The sequence below is a fragment of the Vigna radiata genome, chromosome 7 (assembly GCF_000741045.1).
Source record: "Vigna radiata var. radiata cultivar VC1973A chromosome 7, Vradiata_ver6, whole genome shotgun sequence".
Lineage (NCBI taxonomy): Eukaryota > Viridiplantae > Streptophyta > Magnoliopsida > Fabales > Fabaceae > Vigna > Vigna radiata.
Window position 1 is genome coordinate 33973552 of NC_028357.1, and position 23256 is coordinate 33996807.

The 23256-nt window shown below is 30.7% G+C and overlaps 1 protein-coding gene across 1 annotated transcript; it reads left to right on the forward strand.

Moving 5' to 3' along the window:
- Nucleotides 1–14542: 14542 nt before the first annotated feature.
- Nucleotides 14543–17427, forward strand: LOC106766844 (squalene monooxygenase). The gene is made up of 8 exons (XM_014651610.2): nucleotides 14543–14907; nucleotides 15200–15311; nucleotides 15511–15685; nucleotides 15833–16001; nucleotides 16203–16421; nucleotides 16499–16774; nucleotides 16885–17163; nucleotides 17277–17427. Exons 1-8 carry the CDS (start codon nucleotides 14665–14667, stop codon nucleotides 17379–17381), a joined length of 1578 nt encoding a protein of 525 aa, XP_014507096.1. The 5' UTR covers nucleotides 14543–14664; the 3' UTR covers nucleotides 17382–17427.
- The last annotated feature ends 5829 nt before the right edge of the window (nucleotides 17428–23256 follow it).

A 23256-nucleotide genomic window follows, 5' to 3' on the forward strand; every position in this document is an offset into this window, starting at 1 on the left:
CATTTTATATTACTTTAATACCTAGGGGCATTTTGGTAATCTATAATTTTTACCAATTAAACTAATTTTTTAAATCTGTCACATCAATCAAATCCTACACTAATTCTCACAAACTTTACTCTCAAATCCACTCTCAATTACCCACAAATCCACTCAAAAAAACAACAATAAAATTATCCTCAAATCCACTCAAATCCATTCAAATAATCTCCCCCAAATCATCTCCCACAAATCCTCCCAAAAGAACACAGCCTTAAGGAAACTTTGATTTTAGTTTTCCAAAACTAACACCGTTAAAAACCAACTAATGTGGCTAACGGTAGACTGACACACGATTTTTTTTGTCAGAGTTTATCAACTTTTCTTCCTCTCTCTCCCTCGTCTCTTCCTTCAATCCCAAAACACAAAATAGTCAAATCTTTCAGTCAAGCTTTTCTCTCGCATCTCCCATCACTGGTTGGACAACCACCATCATCAAAACCACAAACGTCAGCCCCGAAAGAAGAACCCACACCGATACCACAGGACTCTTCTGGGACCCAGTGCCATTCCCCGCCGAAGCCATTGCCAACACGAGCAGAATCCATGCGACCACGTCATTGAATGTCGTTGTCGCCATCGCGGTCTCCTCCACTCTCGTTGTATAACACAGGTACTTGTTGCCTCTTACAAAAATAGATTTCTTCGGTTATCCCAGGAGGCCGAGAATGGCACATACCACCAAGAGAAGGGTTCTGATCTCCTAATGCAAACTGGAAACTTAAGGTATGTTTTGTTTCTTTGGTTCATTTGTTCTATCTGTAGTTCACTTGAATGGTCTTGTAAAATGCTTTTGAGAGAAAAGGCTTAATGAAGCAGTGACTTTGTTTTCCAGGTTTCTGAACAAAGCATGCATAGTTAGAAATCCCTCACAAGATTTAACACCAGAGGGAAGAGCTAGGAATCCATGGAATCTTTGCACAGTGGAGGAAGTGAAAGATCTGAAGGCACTAGTCAAGGTAGTTCCAATATGGTCAACAGGAATCATTATGGGTGTGAACATGAGTCAAGGTTCCTTTCTAGTACTAGAGTTTAAATCTTTAACTCTTTCATGGAATAAAATTAGAAGAAGTCAAGCAAGAGGCTCTAATAACATAATGCTATCCATTTGTTGTTTCTCAGGATTTTGAGGAATTGCAACATCAATGGAACTCTACCAACATATCTTGGGACAATGACATCCTTGAAAAACTTGTAAGTACATGTTTTTCAACTTTGTTTGATTGCAATTATTGTTTACATTTTCTGTGATATTGTTTAGTTTATTTTGCAGCTTCTATATCATTTTATTTCAGAATTACACTCCTTTAAGTTGCAGAAATTCTTTGCTTTGACCATTTTCTTCTAAATATATTTCCTTTTCAGAGACCTCAGCTTTAACAAATTGGCTGGACCAATTCCGAGTAACTATGAAGCCCTAAGAAAAGTTGATTACATGTATAGCCTAACACAGAAACGTTGATCAACTCGAGGAACCACTTCTTGTATAGCTTGCATTAGTCCCTATTTGATCAGAATAATTACATACAGTGTTGTTAGAAATATGACATCAATTTCAATGTTAATGAACATAATGGAGAAAAGGTCATTTGCATTACCTTTTGTTGATCCGACATGAATGTAAATGATGAATTGACTTCCTCCCCACCAAGATCTTCAACAAGAAGTTCAAGAAACCATTTCCAAGTATCCTTGTTCTCTACCTCCACCACGACATACATAAGAGGTAACATTTGGTCATTTGCATCTCTACCAACAACACTTAATAATTCACCACCATATCTTCCTTTCAAAAAGACACCATCCAGTCCAATAATTGGCCTGCAGGACACACAACTATCCTTGCAGACCTTCAGACAACAACAAAACCTTTTAAAAATTGGTCCACTGCCAGTATCTTTAACTTTGACCTTCACTATGGATCCTGCATTACGAGCTAGCAGCTCATTCGCATAATCATAAATCCTTTTAAATTGGTCTTTGAAAGACCCGTCAACTTGGTCTGAAGCAATGGCCTTTGCTCTATAAGCCATGCATCTAGATACACCAACATTCCATTTCCTATTTATCTTTTCACGAATTTCCATTCCCTTTACAGTGGGATTTTCTCTAACAGTTTTTTCCAACCTCTTACTGAGCCATTTTGCATTAAGTAATCTTACTTTGTGCTCCCTACTACAGCTATGGTTGTCAACAATAGTCCTTAGTTGCCAAGTTTTAATTGCTTCCATATAAGCACAACATGCTATCTAGGGGCATTCTCCTTTACCACTCATACATTTGACTCTAATTCTCTTCTTATCATTTTTAACATATTTAATATTTCTGCCATTTTCTACTCATACGTTTTTATTGCATCCACAAAGTCTTGCTTGTCAGCAAAATAAGTGTCCACATCCCATTTATAGTCTACCATTGTCTTAGGCATAGAGAATGTTACAAACTTCCCATAACCCTCCTCTTCATCATCTTCACCATCACTTTTTACTCCACTGTCTAATTCCTCGGACTCTCAATCATCATCAGACAAACCTCTATGCTTATCACTATTTATGTCATCATCAACATCAGTATCAGACATCTAAGTCCATGATGGTCCATCAGATTGCACATCAGATTGCACATCAGATTGCACATCAGACTGCACATCAGCTTGCACATCAACTTGAACATTACCAACTCCATCTCCAACTTCCTCTTCTATATCACAGTCAACATGTACATCAACCAAACCTTCCATACAATCACTGCCAGCATCATCATTAACATCATCACTATTAGAACTCTAACTACGAACATGACCAACATCATCATTAACATCCCCTTCACACTCAATTTCACCTTCAACAACATGATGACCCTCATATATTTCTTCTGAAACAACAATAGTTTCACTCCTACCATCACATTGACCTCTCTCACCTTCATTGGCAGCCACCTCACGTTGTCTTTCCTCATCCTATTGACATTCACCCCCAGTATCCTATTCACATTCACCCTTAACAGTTTCTACTTCAGCTGTATTCTCATTAACATATTCTAAAATATGTATCACTTCAGGTTCAGAAACTGTGTGAACAACAAAAAGATGCACCTCACCATTAAGCCTAGATAAGGTAATCATATGCATGGCTCCTATATCACCCAACAAAGGCTCCAACCTATTCTCTAACACAGAACCACCACCTACGCAGTACCACAACTCCTTAAACCCATCATAACCTAGACCTTTGACTACACTCACTACAATGAAATAACTCCACATGTCTGGGTCAAACGAAAAAGTTGTACTCTCCCCCTCATAGATAAGTTTCCCTTCATTTATAAACTTTCCACTGTGGTGGATAACAACTTCGAAATTTTCCTCCATGACGTACAAAAGAAACTTATATTTAACCTATAAAGTAATCAAAAAGCGACGATAACAACATTTAGTAACAATATATGCAAACCACAACTCACTGAAAAAGATAATGCAACAACACTTTAATATTGGGGACCACATTGCACTAAAAAACGAAACAGGATATACTATGCATCAGATTGTGGGACAACCATAAACCATAAAAAGAAAACATCATCAAACAATTAAATGAAAAGTGTTTTTACTAACCTCAATGTATGTCTGACCTCGAACACTTTCGCCCAGTGCCTACCACGTGATCCACCGCCAACAACTTCCTGATTTCACTGATTTCAAATCGACAAATGACTCCAAAATCTTTACATGAAGCGTACTTTATCACCACGGATACCAAATTTTGCACCAAACACTCAATTTTTTTGCTCAATAGAACCCTATTTTCCCTAATTTCGCACAAAGTGAAATAACATTCCCTTTCTTCTACAATGTTCCTCAGTCAATTAAAACGCACGTTTTCAATTCTTAAGCCATGTTTTATTTAAACGTTGCATTTTGTATCATTTAATTTCAATAAAAATTTAATTCCAAAATGACACAAATCCAACTCAGCTCAGCATACACTGCTATACACTGCCACGTCAGTCAAGTCACCCTACCACGCACACTCAATTTTAACGTCATCCACCCAATTTAACGGCAAGCCCTTAATTGATTCAATTTTTGATATTCAGATACTTAATTGAGACATCTTAAAAAACGAGGTCCTAATTGAGAAAGCCCTACATAAATAGGGACGTTCTAAATGATTAAGCCTTTCTTTTATGTCGTGATTGATATCTTTATCTGAAGTTTTCAGTTTTTAATGTTACGGTTCTATTTTAGGATCATGATATTTTAACAACTTTTTAACAACAGGACACGTGTCATTATTTTATTAGTCTGTTTGAATTTATTTTTATAAAAATATTTGAAACAGACCAATCACAAACTACCACGTATGCATTGTCAAAAAAGAGTTGTTAAAAGAAATTTTTTTTTATTCTATTCCTGATTCCAGAAAATTGGGTATGTTTATTTCTGACAAGGTTTCTTTTTAACGTTAATGTTCTTTCCATAATACCATGAATAGAAGAAAAAAAATTAATGAAGAGAAGACAGTCAACTAAATGAAAATAATATAATTGTCAAAAAAAGTACACTCAACCATAAAAACTGCACATAAGAGGAATTTGTAGTAATATATCACATTGTTCTCATAATTATAATTAACCTGGCTGGTGACATAACTCGACAAAGAACAATTTGGTTCGTGTGACATAAATCGCCAGCTTGATCGGTAAAAATGCCAAAATACCGTCATCTTTGGAACGGTAAGAAAAAGAGAGAAAGAAGCTATGTAAGATAACGTTATTGCTCAACTCTAAGTTCACGTCAGAGTCAGTCATTGTCACAATCAATTATTAAAACTTGAGTTTCAAGATTTGATGGAATAGAATTCCTCGCGTCCAAATAAATTTAAAATGAAAGAAAAAAAATAAGGTAAGAACGGTAGCAGAAAGAGACACATGATTTATTTTTTTGCTGAAAATTGTCATTCAAACCTGCAAACGACTTGTAGCCAAAAACAAGATACAGATGACTTTGCCAACTTACATCATTCAACAGAAATAATTAACTTACTGTGCTTTTGAGGAATTTCTTCCACCATTTTCCAGACTTTGCCCTCCATATGAACCTGATAAAAAACGAAAGAAATTGATTCCGGATTGCCTCATCACTATTTTCATGAAGAAAAGAGATAAACTGAACATAGCCATATAAATCTGTAATTCAAGCTTGTTACTGATGCCAACATCAAAACTCAAAAGGCATAACAGGATACATGTTCTAAAGGAAAACAGTTCGATACACAAAAATGTTGTAATCTTACATCGCCTACAAATATAACCACCACAGCTTCTATGAAATTTCAAGACCAATGACAGTTCATTTTTCTTCAAACATTATTAACCTTGAGAACATACATCATTCTAAAAAATTAGTAGGAACAAAATAACAAAGTAATAACTTAAGAACATAAAATATTCTCAAGATTGAAAGGGAAAATACAAGCTTTCCTCAACTTTAGGAATTACAACATTTTCAACCTTCATCAATATGATAATGTGGTTATTTCCAGCTCCTGGAACAAAACATGTAAGGAATAACAGTTGATAACCAAATTCCAAAGATCATATATCGATTAAAAAGGTTAATCCTACTCAACTCAAGAGAAACTCACTTATCCAGTCACCCGTACAGATTGAAAACTATTTTATACTGCATTTTCATCAATTTTATTAAAACGTAAAGGCACATATATTTAATACATATATTTCATGAAGACTTTGAAGTAACACAAACAACTCATTCATGTTCTGTTATTTTGTACTTAGGACACCCCTAAAATTGTTTCCCTTTGTTTTTAGCAGTTCAAGTTGTTCTGACCACTGTTTTCTCTCCACACAGACAAATGGATGACACACTACGAAGAACGACATTAGGTCTCCATTCCGTCAGTCATTACAAGTTGAAGAACAAGTTGAATGTGAATTCTACATTTCATTCTCCATTGCGCATCTACTCGAACAACAAGGTTTTTCTGGATCACGAGCCCTAAAACAAAAATTCCCCCAATTTGATTTTGATTTCCAAATTGCAGAGACAATGAAGCTTTCAGCAAAAAGAACAATTTGATTTTGATTTCCCAATTTGCCCTTTCTTTAATTAATTTCAGCACAAAGTATAATATGTTTAATTCTAAATTTAAAAAAATTGAATTCATACACATTTTTGTTGACACGTATACTAAAACTGCAGAGTCACCAACACATTCATTAATGTCATTTGATGAAATTGACGGAAAGGATTTATTTGTATCAAATTAACAAAAATAAATACCCAATTCAAACGCCAAAAAGAGGAATGACCTATTTGAAACTAAACGAAAATAGAGACATATGAAGACATTAAACTTTTATTTAACGACTAACTTATATTAATTACAAATCCATGTTGATTAATGTAGTGATCGAAATTAGTTTAGTTAACAATTTATTTTAGTTAATTTATTTGTAATTTAGCGACCAATTTTCAGTCACTATTTCAGTTGTTGATGATATTATTAATTTAATTTTAATAACTTCAAACATAATTTTAAATAAGTTTTCTAAATAAGAAAATTTGCACTATAAATGTAATGATTTTTTCTAAAAGTATAGTGGAAATACGAAGTTGTGAAATATGTTGGTGGAATATTACAAAATTTTATTAATAACCCAAATAATATAAATGAGGTATGAAGTGGTGAAAAGTTAAGGGAGGTACGAGAGAATTGTAGATTTACATTATATTTCTAAGTGATGAATTTATGACCAATTTGAATATCTACTCCTATTTAATTAGCATTTTATTTTATAAAAACCAATTTTGGATGTTGACAATCCTTTTGCAGAATTGAAAATGATAAAATTATACTAAAATGAAACAATAATTCGAATATCATCCATATATATGACCACAAATAATTAGGATAAGTGCATTAAACCTAAGTTGTAAATCACGGTATGTAAAAACTCCTCTGTCATCTTCTTTTCATATAACATATAAATTTCAATATATCATTTTTGCTTGTGGGAAAATATGTTATTTGAGCAAAAATACTATAAAAGTCAACCCAAAACACTAGAATTAAACTAATTTTTAACATCTCTTTCAAAAACGTCTTAATCACACAAATTCTAAAAGATCCATAATCATCAATCTAAATCATGGCTAATTCAAATATCATTAATTCAACTATATAAATCTCAACTCCAAAACAATCAAAAATAAGTTCAAAAAATATTAAAAAAATAAAAAATAAAACTTAACATGCATCTAAGCATGTTTATGCTAAAAGTGTATTGAAAATTATTTATCCAAATTTCATAAAATTCTACCTAAGAGACACAAAGAGATTTTGGTGTGACCATGTTACTCCCATATCCGGATTATCTAACTTATTAAAACATAATAGCTATCTTTACAAGACTATTCTCACAGAGAAATTTCAAAGTCCAAGCGATAAAGTCACTCAAATTAAAAACTTAGAATAAAGTATTCAAACATAATAGAATCAATATGAGGTAAAACAAGTTTAGAGAATCACTCTTTTTAACTGCATCATATTGATGAAAAAACATTAAGAAAATGAAAAACAAATAACTTTTAGAATAAATAGAAATTTACTTTTGTTTGAAAATCTGATTGAATGAAAATGTTCTTTAAATGTTTAACTACGACAAAGTGTGATAAGATTTTGAAATAAATGATACGAAAGTTTGAGAGAAATGAAAGAATTAGTTTGAGAGCAAGGAAAGAAAATTTTGTTGAGGAAGAAAAAGATAGAGAGAAAGAAAAGAAAAATTATAAGACTGTGGGGATGGAGAGGAAGAGCGTTAATGGAATTTAATTATTATTGTAGAAGTGTGATTAAGAATAACTTGCTAATAATATTTGGATTTGTCCTACTTTTTATGCATGAATTATAGTTAATTCATAACACAATAAGAATAGGCTAAGTTATCATAAATAGTTATGGTGATGGGATATATGAAAAATTTTTATTTTTCATTGATGCAAAAATACCTTGATTGTGGAACCAAAAATTATGAAATGAGTTCTTCATCTTTGAAGTATTGTTAGGTCTTAGAAATTCAAAAGACAAAACAAGTTAACATGATTTGTTTAGGTTCATTATACTAAAAAAAAAAAGATTGACTCGGTTCCTTAAATACCTTATGTTATAAGTCTTAAATAATTAATTAATTAAAGTCTTTTGACAAGATATTATTTTTAGATGATAACGTATTCCATTACAATTATTATAATTAAAAACTAAATCTGCGTGTAGTTATTATTTAAATAACAATCTTATGATATATTAGTATATTTCAAACAACATAGTAAAAAATGATAGCTCTCTTTATTTTAATTTTAATATTTTACACATAATATAAAATAAAATAAAAAATGCAAACAGAAGCTAGTGAGACATTACGTGTGGTATTGGTCTAGGCAAACAAGGTCCAACTTGACCGATTAAACTTGACTCAATTTTGGTGAGTATCCGTATGAATAGCGAATCGGATAGTGGGAGAATTTTTCTTTTTGTCGGATACAATTACGGATAAACACTATCCGTATCCGATCCGATCTGTTATCATCTTTATATACAGACATCATCTCTAGTTGATTTTCCATAAATGAACTTTATTAATAATACATACAAGCCACTGCGGGTAATACCTATGGATTTCTTTTTTAATTTTTTATGTTGGTGTCTTTGACTGTATTTTTCACCACTATACATATCAAATAAAATTATTAACATAATTCAAAATAAGATGAAACTAAAAAATAACACACAACTCAGAAAAATTGCATGCATTAGAAATTGGAAAAGTTCATAGAAAAGTGTAAATTATACTCACCTAACTGTGTGTATATGTGTCTGCGTATGTAGTGACAACCATGAAATGAGAGTTCGTCCATAATACTAAAAAATTGCATGCAACTCAAACAAAATGCATGCATTAGAAATTGGAAATGTTTGTAGAAAAGTGTGTGCGAGTGTGTGTTGGATTTTTCTGGCTTAAAAGTACTTTTAATTTTAGTTAAATATTTTATCCTTTCCATTTCTTTTGTTTTTCGATTCAAATTCGAAATTAAAAATAATTTAAATATATATTCCTTTTCCATCTTCCAAAACACAAAATAAAATCATTACAATCTTAAAGGTTTCAAAATATATAATATCTCAAATACAATAAATAACCTTAACAATATTATCTCAAATAATATTAATATTTTAATATCTAATAATCCCACTTAACTCCATGTTCCAAAAAGAAACTTAAAGTCAATATAATATATATATATATATATATATATATATATATATATATATATATATATATAATATTATTCTATAACTAAATGATAATTTTATTATACGTGAGATTGAATATATTTTTTTTCTTTTTGTTTAACTACATTACAAAGTTTTATGTTTATATTTTAATAGAAAATTAATTAACCTAATTATTATTTTGGAGTTGTGATTTGGTTTGTTAGGTTGGATTGCGGAAAAACAAAATCTAACTTAACAAAATTAAGTTTAATAGATTAGGTTTATAGTTTACTTTCGTGAATAGTTGACTAATATTTAGAAATAAATTACAGTATTATAGTATGCATTTATTAAAAAAATAACATAAATTAAGAGTGTATAAAAATAACATATGATACCTAGTCATAAAAATGTCTTATTTTACTTAGTTTTAAAATATTCAACTAATAATATATTAAACGTAACATTTCATTTTATTAATATAAAACTAATAAAATAAAATATTTCATAATGATATTCAAAACACATAATTCAATAGATAAGACAATAAAAATATAATATTTATACAAATTACACTAGACCAACAAAAGTCATATACTAAAACTAACTATTCATGTTCCCTAAGTATCTCACAACTCTAATTATTGGTTTCTTATTCTCTAGATGTGTCTTTATATCTACATCTTCATATGCTCACACCGATAAGTTGATCATTGCTAAATAGAAAGACAACTACAAACAAGACAAACAATCACAACAGGGTAAACTAATTTGTAAAAGAAACATCATATAGTAATAAAACACGTTAATTATATCAACACAAAATGCACTCCAAGAAATCATATAGATGTATACCATAAAATCAAAGACTCTTATAAACTCGATTATCTGAATACATGCATTGATATCAGATTCACTAAAGACATGCACTTGTAGTAGCCTCTATTAATTCTACAGAGCCATTGTTAATAGTTTTCCCTCTACCACTCACAAGGTTAACTCCCTTTGCGTCTTAAACCAACTAAAAACCCTTATACTAGGATCTCCTGCTACTCTCACCACATAACTCATTCAACTATATATGAGTTTGAATGCTTATTAGAATGTTAAAATATCTCCTTGCTTGAATTCATACATAAATACATACATCAAAAGATTTTCTCCATGAAATCCCCTACATTCTAATTAGTTCACACCTCATCAACATACATATTTTACACTTCATATTACACATTCTCAAGTATATTGCATAACAACTTAACAACACATATACACATTATTTAGGATTTTTAAAGAATAAAACTACAACTTTCACAAAACTCGGAAAATTATATTCTTATTTTTAAATTAAATATAATTTAATCAAGAATACAATGCAAAAAAAAAAAATCAACTCAATTGGGTAAGCATGGAAAACGTTATGCACCAAACAAGCAACAAAGATTAAAGTTGTCAATAACCTAAATTATGACAATCTTACATGAAAAATTTCTCTAACTACATATCTCCAATCAAAGATCCCAAAGGTTAAAACTAAGAATCATATATCTAGGACCAACTGTAAAACTTTCAGATTGATCTAACGGTTAAATAAGCGAAAGTCCCATTTTTCCTGAGATAACTCAGACCAGAAAAATCGGTGATGGCTAAGACTAGCTAAGTAGTGCCCAAAGGCATGACAGGAGCGCCAAACGCTATTAGAATACTCAAACTTCCTATTGTGTTCTTTGATTGAGTGATTTGACTCTCCTTAAGTCAATCTTTACTTAACAAACCTCATAATACTTTTAAAATTCAGGTTCTTAGTTCAGGGAGTGTCAAACTAGTTCAATTCAAAGATATCACATGGATATTCATAACCACAATCAAACCAAGATTTTCATATTTCATACAATTTCACAACTAAACCAAAATTTGTCAACATATCCACCTCAAATTATGGTATCAAATTCCCCTGTTCAAAGCCCAACATATAAGCCAACACAACTAATTCAAGCATAGATTTCATATACTAACTTATAACAAATTCAGTAATCCAATACAACACAAACCAAAGTAAGTAGTAATACTCCAATTTTATGACATTAAAATTACAATCAACAATTTAAATACATAATCATATGCAAAAACAATAAAATTAGCTTTCCTTATCTTTTAAACAACTCAAACAACTTAAAAAACACCACAACTTCTTTAGTTCCACAATATGTTCTATCTACACACAAAAGCAACATAAGAATAATCAAGTCATATCACTATGATAACTAATTAGTAGAGACTTATATTGATGACTTAAACGACACATGTAACCAAAAAAAGATGTAACCAAAAAAAGATTACATGCAAGAAAAAATATTGGATCAAAAGAAAATTGACAAAAAACTTATTTAGATACTCGAAGAAATTGATCCATCTAAATTAAAAAATTCACCATGAGAATCACTTTTATGATTTTAAATCTTCAATAAGATGAACAAGAAACCAAAAAGAAAACAAAAATCAAATAACTTTTAAAAAAAGTGATTTTTAAAATTATATAATTTAAAATAATCAAATTCTGATTATAAAACCTTCTATTTATAATTGATCTTTTAATATTAAAATAATAAATCTCATCCTATGAATCTTAAAATATCAAATTTCTCTTTCACTCTCTCTATATATTATAAAGATTATAAAATTTGTTATATTGTGTTTTGATGTTTATATATAGAAATTGATAAAATATATAAATTATTTTTCAACTTGTAATCGCTAAAAAATATGTTAAATTTGATTCGTCTTAAATTCACGCATATTAAATATTAAAATACTAAATTCCTTAACCTTAAAGTCAATATCAATTAAAAATAATAATAGAAAGAAAAAAATGAGTGCGGGCTGCAACTACTTTACCAAATGCTAAAAAATAGGTTTACTATTATATTTATATAATTTCATGTGAGCACGTGCGTTCAACTCGTGTAATGCGAGAAGAGTTAATATAAATTTTGCATTGGCCACGTATAACACGAGGCCATATTTTAAATATAAATGAAATGGCATGGAATAATATTATATTTCAAAATTATTTAACATGGTTGTTTAAGTACTGTAAATATCAGTTTAACCAGTGATATTTGCAGAGTTCATACACATAAATATTTTTTTTTCATATAAACATATTTCAACATACATATCAAAATATGTCAGAACAAGTGAACTTTTCAAATAGATCTTTAATTTAATTTCCGATTACAGATGTGATTGGTTCATAAAAAAATTAATTTAGACGTTTACCTTTTTTTAGAAATAATGCCAGTTAGAATGTGATAAGACATCGATGGCATGAAAAAAATCCCTTATATAAATTAATATGTGTAATTGGAATATTCCGAATATTTTTTACATATCAACTATGCAAAATATACATAGAGTGTGTGTGTTTTTTTTGCGAGTTCTAATTTGAAAAAGAAATTTAAATAATTATATTTAATTTTTATAATTTTAAACTAAACAATGGATTAATATAAATTTTAGTTTTATTTTCTGTATAAATATTATATAATTCTTAATTAAAAAATAAGTGTCTTTTTTCTAAAATTCCATTCCCAAACATAACCGCTTGAAAATCCAATCGTAGAACCTTAAACTTGTGAATAGGAAAGAAAAATAAAATATTTTCTTAAAAAACTATTTTAAAAAAGTTTTAATATATTTTTTCAAAATTTTATTTTTAATTCCAAGAAAATACTCGTTTACGAATATCCAATTTTTATATATAAAACTTTTATAACTAAATTTTAGCTTTCAAAAAAGTATATTTTAGCTTAATTTTTTCAAAATATTTATCAATTAACTTGTTCAAATATATCTAACGATTTTAGCGAATAAATTTTTATCTATATCATTTACTTTCATATAATATTTCAAACATGAATAAATTTAATTATTTAATCTAAAAATTACACCTCAAATTTAAGAACATCTTTAATGATAGTTTTCAACAGGAAATAATCAAATCTTTAATGATAGTTTTCAACAGAAAATAATAAAATATTTTGTATAAAAAAGGTTCATTAAAATAAAAACACAAATTTATGGATAAAGCTAAACAAAATTTTAAGTAAACTCTATTTGAATTGTTTACTCTTAAAATGCAATTTTAATCTGTAAAATAATTATATCAAAGATGCCTTTGTCGCAAGTCAACGCGTTTCATTCATTGCATGCATACCAGAATTACACAACCTAAGGGAATATTTTTCCAACTTTATGGTTGAATGAACATGCACCAAGAAAATTCTGAATATATATCAAAATCTTTACCGTTTTGTGTAATCAACATCTAATCTCTTCCAAAAGAATATGTGGATTAGTCGAACATCAGATTAAACAAAAATTAATGTTAAAGAATGATTATATTAAAATTAAGTAAAATTATTATTAATTGGATAGTAATTAAATAATTTAAAATTTATTTTAAAATTTATAAATACAGAGTTATTGTGATAGGCCTTGTGCACGTAACTTTCAAAATTAACTAGACTGTAATAAAAGCGAAGCAAAAGAAGAATCGTGACCATACTTAGAATTGAAAAAGTAAACTAAAAAAAGAGTTGACATCGATTTCATAAACAGAGACACCTATTAATATTTTAGTTATCTAATTTATTTTTATTTTTAACTCATCATGAATTCCTAATTATTTATCCAGTTAACTGTATATTTAAGTTTAATTTTGATACACCGGAGATTTTATGATACCAATAAATTATAGCAAGAAGTTTTTTTAGCAACACTCTTTTAATAACTTTTTGACAACGTATACGTAGCAGCGTGTGATTATTCTGTTTTAAATATTTTTTAAACATAAATTTAAATAGATCAATAAAATGATAACACGGCAAAAAAATTGTCAAAAATTATTGTCAAAGTCCTAAATTATAATCACAAAAACTAGTAATTGTATCAAATACAGAATAAAATCTTTCCACGTTGGTGTGCTGTCGTGCCCAAATGAACGTCCAACCATTTGAACCATATGAATGTGAAAGAAAAAAAACACAAACATTATGAGGTCGGTAAGAAGCAAACTTTGCTTTCTTTATTTTAAAGGAAAATATCGTGCAAAATTAACTAAAAGGAAAGGTTAAGGAATTCCCAACCCATACTTATTACTTAAGTATCTGCAACAACTTTTGCTTATAAAATAACATATGCTGGCTTATAGTAGTAATTGTTATAATTCATAAGTCACACGTAAACAGGAACAACGTGGTGTTCCAAGAAACCACCAGAAAACTGGCTTTCTAATTCATAATTCCCATCTTTCAACCATTTCTCTGAGATGATGGATTATCAGTATCTTCTAGGAGGGATCGTGGCTTGTAGTTTCGCATTTTTCTATTTTGTGTATAGTTTTGGAGCAAGAAAGGTCACAAATTCAAGTTCGATTCATGTAGAAAGTAATGAGTGCGAGAAGAAATCATCAGAAAATGGAAGATTTTCACACCAGGCTGCAGAAAGTGCAGACATAATCATTGTGGGTGCAGGCGTTGCCGGTGCTGCTCTTGCTTACACGCTTGGAAAGGTACAAAGGCTTCTCTTCCTCCACATATTTGAGTTTGTATTTCATCAGCACATATAGATCTTTATAAGAAGATTGGTGCCAGGTACAAAAATAATGCTAATATATGAGAAGAAGCTTTACAAGATGATGAAAGAAAACTCGAGTGAATTTCAAGTGAAACCAATGTTTAGGTGGAAATCCAGAGGATATGGCTATTGGCTACACTTGTTCTACTGATAAACTTTGCTTCAATGAAGCATTTTCTTGTTTGGAGAATGATATAATGATCTTGTTTTGTGCTTCTTTCTTGTAGGATGGTCGCCGAGTACATGTGATTGAAAGGGATTTGAGTGAGCCTGACAGGATCGTGGGGGAATTGCTACAACCTGGGGGATATCTGAAGTTAATTGAGCTGGGTCTTCAGGGTAAGCAACCAGAAAATATGACACGGTTTAATTTTCCTAGTGTAACAGTGAAGATTGTTCGATTTTCAATTCAATAGAAATCACCATCAAACTTTTAAAACAGTTATTAGAAAAGTCAAAAATCTTACTATGACAATACATAATTGTATGATGGCCAAATTCATGGCTTTTAACAGATGGAATTTTTGAATACTTGCAGATTGTGTAAGTGAAATTGATGCTCAGCAAGTCTTTGGGTATGCTCTGTATAAGGATGGCAAAAATACCAAGCTCTCTTATCCCTTGGAAAAGTTTAGCTCTGATGTTTCTGGGAGAAGCTTTCATAATGGCCGTTTCATACAGAGAATGCGAGAAAAGGCCTCATCTCTGCCTAAGTACACATTTTTAATTAACACTCTTTATATTTGGATTAAAATAACCATTGTTTCTGATGTTTTATTTACACTATCAAATTCAAACATTGGTTGGCACTCGAATCCCTAGTTTTAGCTCTCTCATAATCTCATCCTAATATTCTGCAGTGTAAATTTAGAACAAGGAACTGTGACATCTCTAATTGAAGAAAAAGGAACCATCATCGGGGTGCAGTACAAAACCAAAAGTGGACAAGAGTTCACAGCCAAGGCTCCCCTCACAATAGTATGTGATGGATGTTTTTCCAACCTTAGGCGTTCTCTTTGCAATCCTAAGGTAATGTTCTTAGGTTTCTTTTCAGTAATATGATCATATTTTAGTTTTACTCAGGGTTTTCTAGTTGTTTTTAAGGACCAGTTCGAAGAGAAATTGATGTATTTTTGCGAGATTTAAGGACCAATATAAAGGAAACTACTCAAGAGAAAAGTAACACTTCACATATTAAACTGAGAGTTTATAATGTCCTTACTCTGGCAGGTTGACGTACCCTCTCATTTTGTTGGTCTGGTCTTGGAGAATTGCAATCTTCCATATGCAAATCATGGACACGTGATCTTAGGTGATCCTTCACCCATTTTGTTTTATCCCATCAGTAGCACTGAGATTCGCTGTTTGGTTGATGTGCCTGGCCAAAAGTTACCTTCCCTTGGCAATGGTGAAATGGCCAGTTATTTAAAAACTGTGGTAGCTCCTCAGGTAAACCACATACAAGTGTTTCCAAATGATGAACATTCCAACAAATTCAAGGTGATTGAAGAAATTGTATGTTTCAGGTTCCTCCAGAGCTGTATACTTCATTTATAGCAGCAGTCGACAAAGGAAGCATAAGAACCATGCCAAATAGAAGCATGCCTGCCTCACCTCATCCCACACCTGGTGCCCTTCTTATGGGAGATGCCTTCAATATGCGTCACCCTTTAACAGGAGGAGGAATGACAGTAGCTTTATCTGACATTGCTGTGCTAAGGGATCTGCTTAAACCCCTTAGGAATCTGCATGATGCTTCTGCTCTTTGCAGATACCTTGAGTCATTCTACACCCTACGCAAGGTAAGTCTTTCATCAACACAACTTTTAGCCTCCACCTTGTACCTTAGTTCAAAGCTTTAAAACCAAACAAAAAACACAAAAACATAGGGCAATGACGATTCTCTTTGCAGCCAGTGGCATCCACAATAAACACACTAGCTGGAGCGTTGTACAAAGTGTTTTGTGCTTCTCCTGATCCAGCTAGAAAGGAAATGCGCCAAGCATGTTTTGATTACTTGAGCCTTGGTGGTGTTTTCTCTAATGGACCAATATCTCTGCTCTCTGGTCTAAATCCTCGTCCATTGAGTTTGGTTCTGCATTTCTTTGCGGTTGCTATATATGGTGTTGGACGCTTGCTCATACCATTTCCTTCTCCCAAACGGTTGTGGATTGGAGCTAGATTGATTTCAGTGAGTACTTTTCCTTGTTCTTTTCTGCTTCAGCAACATATACAACATTCCATACATCACTCCTAGTGGTGCAAGTGCAACAGATTTGAGTTTGAATTTTGCTGATATGACAGGGTGCATCAGGGATAATATTCCCCATTATCAAGGCTGAAGGAGTGAGACAAATGTTCTTCCCAGCAACTGTGCCTGCATATTACAGAGTCCCTCCTATTAGTTGAACACACATGAAGGAAAGACATGGAATGTAAAAAGTTCTTTCAACAACATTTTTTTAACAACTTTTTTACAACACATACGTGAGCAGCATTGGTCCGTTTTAAATATCTTTTTAAAATATAAATTTAAATAGACCAATAAAATGATGACACATGTTCTGTTGTAAAAAAATTGTTAAAAAAAATTGTTAAAATATCATATCTTTTGTCAAACACTATTCCATCCTTCCCTTAATTGCATTTGTTACCCTTTTATAACTTTTTTAATATCTACATAAAATATTCACTAATTCTTTTTTGAGTTAAATATGCTTTTCGTCCCTAAAGTATTAGAGATTTTTGATGACATTTAATCTTTTTAATATTAAAACATGTAAAATTAGTCCTTAAAAATGGACACCGTTAACTTTCACTCACGGACTTGTCACGTCTTTCTTTCAGTAATGTTCTCTGTCTACCACGTCACATCCTCTTATCTGTTCATCTCCCTTCTTCTCACCTTCATTTTCTCACCCTTTTTCTTCTTTTCAGTTTCATCATTCTTCTGAAACTTCACCTTAATCTGATCAACCAATCCAATTTTAAAAAGAATTTCCTTATCAATTCCCTTTACAAAGGTTCCTTGCCCTAAAGAAATGGCTCAAAGCTGGAAACACCACGTGTTCCAAAACAGGGGAGAAGCTAACCAACACAGAATTCGTTCCCAATACAACTCTCAACATCCAACAGTTCTGCGTCGAGAACGACATTTCAGTCAACAGCCCATCTAACCGTAATCGCAACATCGTCGCAGGTAGTCCCGCCGCAACGCTCGCCATGCAATTCCTGGCGTGGTTCCTGACGCGGAGGTTGGTGTTTGGAACGCATGAACAGTAGCAGAAGTCCGCTTACGAGATTCGCGTGCTTGCCAGAACCGGCATTTTCTATAGGCCTTATTTGATTGAAGTGGGAGCAGTGCCTCCTCTACTAGAACTTTTAGCATCTGCGTCTAACGATAAACCCACTCAAGAGAACGCAATCTCCGCTCTATTGAAGCTCTCAAAACATCTGAATGGACCAAAAAATATCATAACCAGTGGCGGCCTAAACGTAATTCTCTCACTTGCTGTGGTCTTATTCTTTGTGGCAAATCTTGAATCCCGTGGGCGCAGCTTCTTAAAGGGAGAGACCCCAAAATCACAGCACAGAAAACCCCAAATTCATGAACCCTAATCGCAACGAAGAACCCTCAAATCGTGGCGCTTGAAGATGCTTGAAACGTCATCAGCACTAAAACAACGCCTCTTTTCTCCTTTATGCGGGTGATTTCCTTCTTTGCCTCTTCGATGGTTGATCCTGGGTTAAGAAACTACTTTCCCCAATTCAAAAAAACACACTTTGCCCTGATTTAGAATCTGATTTCATATACTTCCAAATCACTTAATCTCGTTCCAAAATATAGAACAGTGGCAGATAGTGAAGCTGATGGTGGAAGAAGTGTCATCGTTTGCCAGGTGAATAAAAAGTTAACGCGGTCCATTTTTAACGACTAATTTTACATGTTTTAATACTAAAAAAATTAAATGTCATTAATGTTTTGAGTAGGAATTAAAATCAAAAATCCCTAATACTTTAAGGACAAAAAGCATATTTAACCCTTCTTTTTTATAACAACAACATTTTTTCTATGATAAAAATAATAAAATTATTATTATGATTATAAAAATAAAATAAATAATTTTTATAATTTCATTGTAAATAATTTCATTTATTTTATAAGTAATTTTTTTATTATAAATAATTATTTTATCTTGAAAATAATTAAGTATAAAAATATTTAAATTTAAAAAATTAAAATTGATAAAATAATTATTTCAATTTTAAAAAAAAATTATTTAAAAGATAAAATGAGAAAGAAAATTAAAAAAAAAATCCTTTATACAATTGTATTAGGTACTTGAATATTTTTATTTTTATTTTATATTTTAAAGTTATATATAGGAATAATTCTTTAAAATATAAACTTAAAATATTTTTTTAGTATAATACAGATAAAATGAAAACAAAATTAATATAAATAAATTTATTTTTTTCTTAAAAAATTAAAATAGTTTAGCTACAAAATATAAATTTAAATAATTTTGTTTAGAAAACAAACTAACTCCATTAGTATGAATAAAAATCATAAACTTATAAAATCAAGTTTTAAATAATTGTTCAATTAGCAGTGTTTTTTCATCAATAATTTTATTTTGTAAAACTATTTTAAAAAAATATAGAATAAATATGCTAACAAAAATTTGTTTTAAAAAAGAATAAAAGAAAAACCTTAAAAATAGGTAACAAATGTAAAAGCCTATAAATTTATATTTTAGACACTAATGCAAAATAGACAGGAGGATATTAAATCGGTTGTGTTGGAACCGATTAAATCCAAAATGTAATAGCAATTCTGTAAATGCTAGAAAGAATATTATATTTGTAACATTATATTTTTAATAGTAAAATATTACTAAAATGAAATATTATATATATGATAATAGAATTAACTTAAAAAAAAAAATTATGAAAGATAAGATCTACACATGTAGAATCATTTGACTTTTTAAGTGTTTCCCTTTTACTTCTCGTTGGAACAACTGTAAAGAACGTCTCTCTAAACTCACACCATTAAATTGATCATCACAAAAGAGAAAACATACACAAAGACAAATAACACAAAAACAAGTAAGCTAAAGTACCAAAAGATCTTACATACATTTTTAAAACAATAATAATTCACATCCACATATATAACTCAAACAACACATAATACAATTCCCATCAACCTTAAAAAACCCAAACTGTCTAGATAGATACGTTGATGTCAGACTCATGGGGAACCTGCACCCATGTATGGAGGAGCAACCTGCTTAGAAATAATAATAACCACATCCTCAACCACAACCAATAATGTCATACACCAAGGTTAATACGTCAAACATCTATAGCCCTAACCAGTGACCATAGATTAGGACCTCCTGCTACTCTCCACGATATAATCACCCATCTCTACATGAGATGGAGTTATTGAGAGTGTCAGAATCATTCCCTAATCCAAGAGCCCCAACTTCAATACATAACACAACATAACCAACTAAGATCTTCCTCCTTAGAATTCCTTTCTCACGTGATACATAAAATCTATACCTCACATATTACTTGGACATCATCATCACATCTCATACATAATTATATTCATATGCATATACTTCACACAAACATTGCATACTATCACATGAAACCTCTCATTATACATTAACTAGCCATAAACACCATTACAAGTCATCAAAAGTCACACAATAACACAATTTCTTCATGGCATCTTGATACCCAAATTTAAGTAATGAAAGTGGCTTTGAAACCCTCACCAATAGATTCAAAAGGGTCTAAAACCTCCAAAACGACCTAAAGAACGTTAAAACTGATACTTGGAACCCTGAATTTGATATTTCCAAAACCTGAAAAAAAAAAAAAAAAAAACTGGTGCGGTAATGCTCAGAGCCTAGAAGCTACCCCTCAGTGCCAAAGCCATTAGAATGGTGCTCAACACCAGAAAATTGGCGCTTAGCGTTGGCACCCTTGGAATGATGGCGTTCAGCGCCTGATTTGGGCAATCAGGCACTATCAACATAATTTACTTTTTTTAGACCAATTTGCATACTTCTCTCAACTTTCAAAGGTTCCTAAGACCTTCTAAACACCCTAAAACATCTTATAATTGATCCCTAATTCAAAAAGACTACTCCAACCCATCTTAACACCTTAAACCATACCAAACTCAATTTTATACCTTTCAACACCCAAATTCTGCAACTAACAGCTAGAACAAGTACTAATAGACTCAATAATAGATTATAAAACCTCACCTTTAGCCTAGACCTTCTAATTTGCAATTTCACTAGTTAAAACCCCTAAATTGCACATAAAACCATGTAACCACACCCTCACAACTCCTCTGCTGCATAACATACTATATTTTACTGGGTTTTAACACTCTAAAGGGTCATATATGGACTAAACATCAACACCTAACATCAGGCTTCTCTTCAAAATCATTCCCATAGAAATTCACCTATTAAAACCCCAAATTTAAGACTCAAAAACTAACGCCAACCATCATCATTCACTCCCTCAAGGTTCAGTAGTATTCTCCAACCAATTATACATCAATTTCACCATTTCAAGCAATCAAAATAAGCACAATTAACAAACAACTTCATCAAATCTCTTTAATATCATACCAAGAATTTTCTAATTAAATTCACACAATCATGCCTTAATACAACCTAATTTCAACAAACTCAATCCATCGATTCAATTAATCATATCAACACATATTATCAGTATGCTTAAAACTTAAAAACAAGGTATTTAACTTCTCTTACCTTTTTGGAAACTCCAATTATCTCTAGAGAACCCTACTCTGCTTCCTCAGCTCAAAGAGACCAAACAACACCTACAGACCTTGAAAACATTGATCAGGGTATACCATCAGAACCACTGATCATTAAAGAACCTGGGGAAAAGCCCAAACCATACATGCAACAAAAGAAACCTCACATGCATTGAAGAATATGAAACTAGAGAAAAAAAAGTAGAAATTTGACTTACTCTATTTGAAAAATTGATCAAGTAGATTTGAAGATCTCACCGCGAGGATCACATAGGCGGTTTCCGATCTTCAAACAAATTAACAGGGTGTAAGAACCCTTAGAAAGAAGGTAGAGAACTCTAGAAAAGTAGTTTCTAGAGAGATGATGTGTTTAAAATAATGAAACTTGTTTATAACAACTTATTTTATATTTAAACCTTTTAATACTAAAATAATAGAGTCTCGTTATTTTTAACTCACTACCACTTCTAAAATACCATTTTCTAGGTCTTCACAAGATCGATTGTAAGAGAAACCACTCTAATATGTCAGTTTTAAAACAAGAAAAAAAAAGTTAAATAACATATTAGATCGATTATTGCTTGGAACCGATCTAATATTTGTTTGATAACATTGTTGTTGACGTGATAAAATTAGTATTTCTAAACTATAATAACTTCAGTATTGTTAAGACACTAACCAATAAAATAGAAAAGGTAAAATCAACCCTAAGTCGTCTCCCAACAAACCACAGAATTGATTCCTAACAAATTAGTTCTTATAAAAAACTATGGAAAAGGGGATAATGAAATAAAATAAAAGTAATAAAAGAAGATTAAGAAAAACAAATTAAATAAAAGATTAGATAATAAAATAAATAAAGAAATAAAATTGGAAAAAGATAAGAAGAGATAAAAGCATTAATAAAGAAAATAGATTGATTTCACTCATTTTCAAAATAGGATTCATCTTAAAATTATCGTTCAATTAATTATTGTCTGATTTTTAAATTAATGAAAGTAAATTCTCAATTAATTATTGTCTTAGATTTTAAATTAATTAATATAAATTCTCACAACAAACTTTTTTGTAGATTAATCATAATAAATGTAACCAAATTACATTCTCAATTAAATATTATTATGCATATTTATTCTTTTATCTATTATATCAAGTAAAAAAAAACTAATTAACCAAAGTACATATTTTATTATATTATCTTATTTAACTTTAACACCATGCTAACTTGGTACAATTAAAAATTATTACTTTTACTTGATTAAAATACAAAATATATATATAAAAAAATAAATCACAATGAAAATTAAAAGAATAGACAAATTTATTCATCTAACCTCAAAATCCAATTAATAAATTACAATAGAATCAACCATATAGACTTAACATTCCATGGAATATAAAAGTAATATAAAAATAGAAAAAAAGATGATGAAAAACATAAAAAATAGTGGAGAGGACAAAATT

Excerpts from the sequence above, each read along its gene's own strand:
- LOC106766844 (XM_014651610.2), top strand. The coding sequence starts at position 14,665 with ATGATGGATTATCAGTATCTTCTAGGAGGGATCGTGGCTTGTAGTTTC. Across the intron at positions 15,312-15,510 it reads AATTGAGCTGGGTCTTCAGG|ATTGTGTAAGTGAAATTGAT; the intron begins GTAAGCAACCAG and ends GAATACTTGCAG. Across the intron at positions 16,002-16,202 it reads GTTCTCTTTGCAATCCTAAG|GTTGACGTACCCTCTCATTT; the intron begins GTAATGTTCTTA and ends TTACTCTGGCAG.